Source organism: Charadrius vociferus, unplaced genomic scaffold (genome assembly GCF_000708025.1).
Source record: "Charadrius vociferus isolate BGI_N301 unplaced genomic scaffold, ASM70802v2 scaffold450, whole genome shotgun sequence".
In the NCBI taxonomy this organism is placed as follows: domain Eukaryota; kingdom Metazoa; phylum Chordata; class Aves; order Charadriiformes; family Charadriidae; genus Charadrius; species Charadrius vociferus.
The window spans coordinates 1543687-1547944 of record NW_009646931.1 but is presented as its reverse complement, the minus strand read 5'-3'; the positions used below and the strand labels follow the sequence as shown (position 1 = coordinate 1547944).

The following is a 4258-nucleotide window of genomic DNA, read 5'->3' as shown; positions in this document are numbered from 1 at the left end:
GCATGAAGTAACAACAATTAGCAATAGAATGGGTGTACCAATCCACTCTGCAAAATTATAACCTCTTTTCTCCTATTATTGACATGTACTTGGTGTGAGAATACAAACAAACTCTTAAGGCTGTTCTGCTTCATTGTTTTCTTTGGCTTTAAGACATGAGAAGTAAAGATTTATTTCTTTTAATATTCAATTCCAAGCACATTAGTAGAATAAATACAAACTTTAGCATTTGCTTTCATTTGGTCTAGGTATTGAAATGCAGTTCGAAAGACAAAGGACAGGCGATACAAGGCTACTTACAAGCAGCAACGATGAAATAAGTAACAAAGACTATGAATTTGGTTTTTAAGGATTCCTTTAAAAAAGAGGAAGAATGAAGGTGGTTGATACTGTAACCTAACTATGACTTCTGCTTTGAAAATAAAACATCCTGCCTATTAAACTGTAAAAGAAAAAAGTCTTAACTTCTATTTGAGGGAAAAACACTTTCTGAAGCAGCTTTATGCCAACCTTTTCATGGTTGAAGACACTGCTAAATTGCATAGCTCTTCCTAGCAAGTGTAGTGGTGATTACAGTCAAAAAAGACAGTGAATACTCAAAGCCTTAAAAAAAATATAATCAGAAACCAAGTTTAAAAAGTTTGAAGTTATTTTTTTCTCTCAAGTTTATTATTAAGTGCCTTTTATAAAATCACAAAACAGGATTAATATTTTAAATGTTGTTCTCCTCTATGAAAGGAAGAGAAGAAAGCAAGAGAACATTTTAATTTTGAAGTTTTATCACTGCTATTCTTACATAGGCATTTTTGCTGTCAAAGATGAGGTAAAAGAATTGCATCCAGACTTTGAAAGTGAAAACAATAGTTCTGTGGTGCTGGTGGAACCCAGTCCAACTCTTCCAAGGCTCACAGTAAGCTATCCCCTGCGCAAATGAATTAACTCTGTTTTATTCACCATTCATTCTCCTCTTCCAGCCTTTTATATATCCTTTTAGGAATCCTGGTATCAAACCACCGAGTCTGAGATAATAAGGGAGATGAAGAGATATGGGAAAAGGGCAAGAACAGGTTAATGCAAAGACAGTGTGAAAATACACATCCCAAATGGCACATTCTGTATCACAGTATTCCTTGTGAGACAGTTCCTCAAGTACTGACTGCTCTATGCCAATGCATACTTAACTGCTGTAGCTGAGACAGGACACGAAAAGATGTCAACTTTACTGGTAGCTGGGTTGGGTGGCTTTTTGCTTGTCTGACGTTGTCTTTTAAGAAAGAAGTATGTTTTAGGTAGCAAAAGATGTTAGGAAACATCTTTCATCAACATAGTTCTCACCATTAAAGAACCATCAGCATCCCTGTGCAGCATGCACATCCTGGGCACTGTATCCTTGTACAATGATGGTGACAAGAAAGCACTGGTGGTCAGCTGTATTACTTTTTAATGTTTTTCTTTCAGGATCATTTTTTCCAGTCAAACTAATGGATTTCTCTTCCTTCCTCTTGTTTGTTGCAAGCGAGACAGAAGTCTTAGCTCAACTAGGAAGTTGAGGTCAAAAAACCCCCAGGAATAATGCGGACAAAAAACCCCCAGGAATAATGCGGACAAAAAACCCCCAGGAATAATGCGGACAAATTTCTGACCCAGACAAAACCAATTCGTTATAGATATGTTTCCATTCCACCTTCTGATTAAGTTATACTGGCTCTATGTTGAAGCTCTTTTTTTAAAGCAGATTAGCAAAGAACTTTTATAAATTGCAACTTTGTCAAGGATTCCTTCCTTTATGGTTGTGGTTTTTTGTTTGTTTGGGTTTGGGGTGGTGGTGGTGATGTTTAATCTTTAAAACTCTTTTTTTTTGGCACAATTGTTAATCAAGCATATTGCCTTTTCTGTAAGACAGAAACCAAGTGAGCTCATTGTAAGAAAATAAATTGCATATCAAACTCCTGTATTTTCAATCTACAATATATATACACACACAGAGAGAAAACAGATGAAACACACACAATGCTCCTAGAGGTCTATTCTTCCAACTATTTCAAACTTTTCTCAAGTCTTTGCTAGTTTTTCCCTCAGATGCTCAGTAGAAGTAGAAGAACGTAAGTACGATAAAGAATAGTAAAGTCCAGTACAAAGACAGCATACTATGTCGCCTGGAAAAAAAACTACCTTCAGTAGTTTTAGAAATGCTAATTTCTCTAGGATGAACTTGAAAATGCAGCTACCACAGCTGCAAACATCTCACATCCATAGGTACACAGTATCAGCAAAGGTACACAGCAAAGACTGTATCTTACTGTGTATCTGAGAAAAGAACTATGGATATCATCAACCTTTATGGATAAAGCAGTAAGGCTAGAAGCATTCCTTCAACTGATTATTCTACCAATGGTAATTTGCCTCATTTCTCAAATGGCAGAAAGTCTCCCATCCTTGATTCACAGATGCTTAAAACACACTATACAATAAAGTTAAATCATCAGATGAAACATAATAATGTGGTTCTTGTATCACGGCATTCATCATTTGATAAATTCTTCCCAAGTCTTGTCCAGTACGATCTCTATCAAAGGAAAATTAGCAGGATTTTTCTAGACCACTCAAGATTCTCAGTGGTAAGAGATTAAAATCAAAACAAGTCCCAGCACTATCTTTTATTGTCTCTTGAATTATCAGCTGTAATTTCTTCTCACATGAAAAAGTAAAACAAAGTATTAGAGACTGTGTGAAAAAAAAAAAATTGCTGATAGAGGAAACCAGGAGTCAGCACGACTGACATAGCTGATGAGACCATATATAGTTACATTTTACCTTTCTGACTAATCGAAGTGCTTGTGTTCTTTCTACTTCGTTACTCTGCTGTATGTCAATGCACCTAAAATAAGTTAAAAAACACATTTTGTTTATAATGACACTTTCACCTTAACTGTTAACATCTCATATTAATATTGATTCCATTGAATAAACGGAAGAAAAAGAATATTATGACTGATGATTTAAAAATTCTGCCTTTCAGCAAGCATACTCATTATGATTGGTCAATTAGCTTCAGTTTGTGTTTTTTTCAGTTATCTTCATTATAATTAAATCACTACAATGTTCTCAAATATGCCTTGCCATTGTATAACAGCTTCAACAAATATTTTCTGAGCTAGCTGCATTTGTCATTTCAAATGAGACTAAACAAAGCATTTGTAATGTTTCACATCAACATGTTTTGTGTGTTCTCAGGACAGAAAAGTCCTTTTAATAAAATTAAACAGCACACTAAAACTGACTATGTGTGTATATTTATGAACAGAAACACATACATCTATACTAGTATATTAAATCCAACAAGATTTCAACACAAGAAGCACTAGAAATGCTAATATTTACATCTACTCATAAAGCTGATCTTATTATCTCATTGTTAGTTTGCCCTTCGGTATTCTGTTGTGTCATGGGTTATACTCAGATTACAAATTCTTAGGCATGAGCTACTTTTTAGCCCTGACTTTGTACTACAGGCCCTGAAGAACTATGTTAATACAAAGAATCAGAACAACTCCCATAAAACAACTTAAGACATGAAGATTACTGATCTTTCAACCTTCTAATAACACTACAGATTAATTTATAATTAATGGAATTTATGACCGAAAAGCACAGAAATTTTTTAGATTACTCATAGTATATCATATATTAGGACCGCATTTCATTTAGGTTGGCTGACATGATGTATTATCCTATTTTTAAAGGACGTTGTTCATATTGAAGAAAAATGGCTTTTCTAGAATTATTTATCAAGAACGCAGTAGGATATGAAAACACCTTTACTCAATTGGCTCAACCATCAAAAAAGCAAGTGATTAACAGTTCTACAGTTTACAGCAACAAAGAAAAGAAAAATTACCTGGCTATCAAGTAATCCACTTTCAACTTTAGCACCTTCTGGAGAATACTGGAGTCTCGAATGAGATAGCGGAGGGCTCGCAATCCTGCTGCTCGCACCTCTTTTGCTTCATTTAGTAAAGCTAACCTCAGACTACAATGGAGAAAACAAGGGGGAAACAATTACTTAGCAGCAGGTGGACTTCACTATCCATCGTGTAGCTACTACCTACTCATTTAAAATAAAAAGTCTGGTTTTTAGAAAGAAGTGTTCTGCATTAATTTTCTTTTTTTCCTGAGATATTCACCTGTACCTTTACCCTGCCAGCAGATGTAGACAATATATTCATCTGAAAGAGTCACAAACCAATTCCCCCCCCCC

The 4258-nt window shown here is 35.0% G+C and overlaps 1 protein-coding gene across 1 annotated transcript in view; it reads right to left on the bottom strand.

Moving 5' to 3' along the window:
• The window catches only part of RICTOR (RPTOR independent companion of MTOR, complex 2), a 67232-nt gene that overhangs the window by 47904 nt on the left and 15070 nt on the right, over window positions 1-4258 (bottom strand). The window contains exons 3-4 of the mRNA XM_009894671.1: window positions 3899-4030; window positions 2815-2878 (exon numbers count right to left, since the gene is read on the bottom strand). Of these exons, the coding sequence (XP_009892973.1) occupies window positions 2815-2878; window positions 3899-4030 (196 nt within the window). The remainder of the gene's footprint in view (window positions 1-2814; window positions 2879-3898; window positions 4031-4258) is intronic.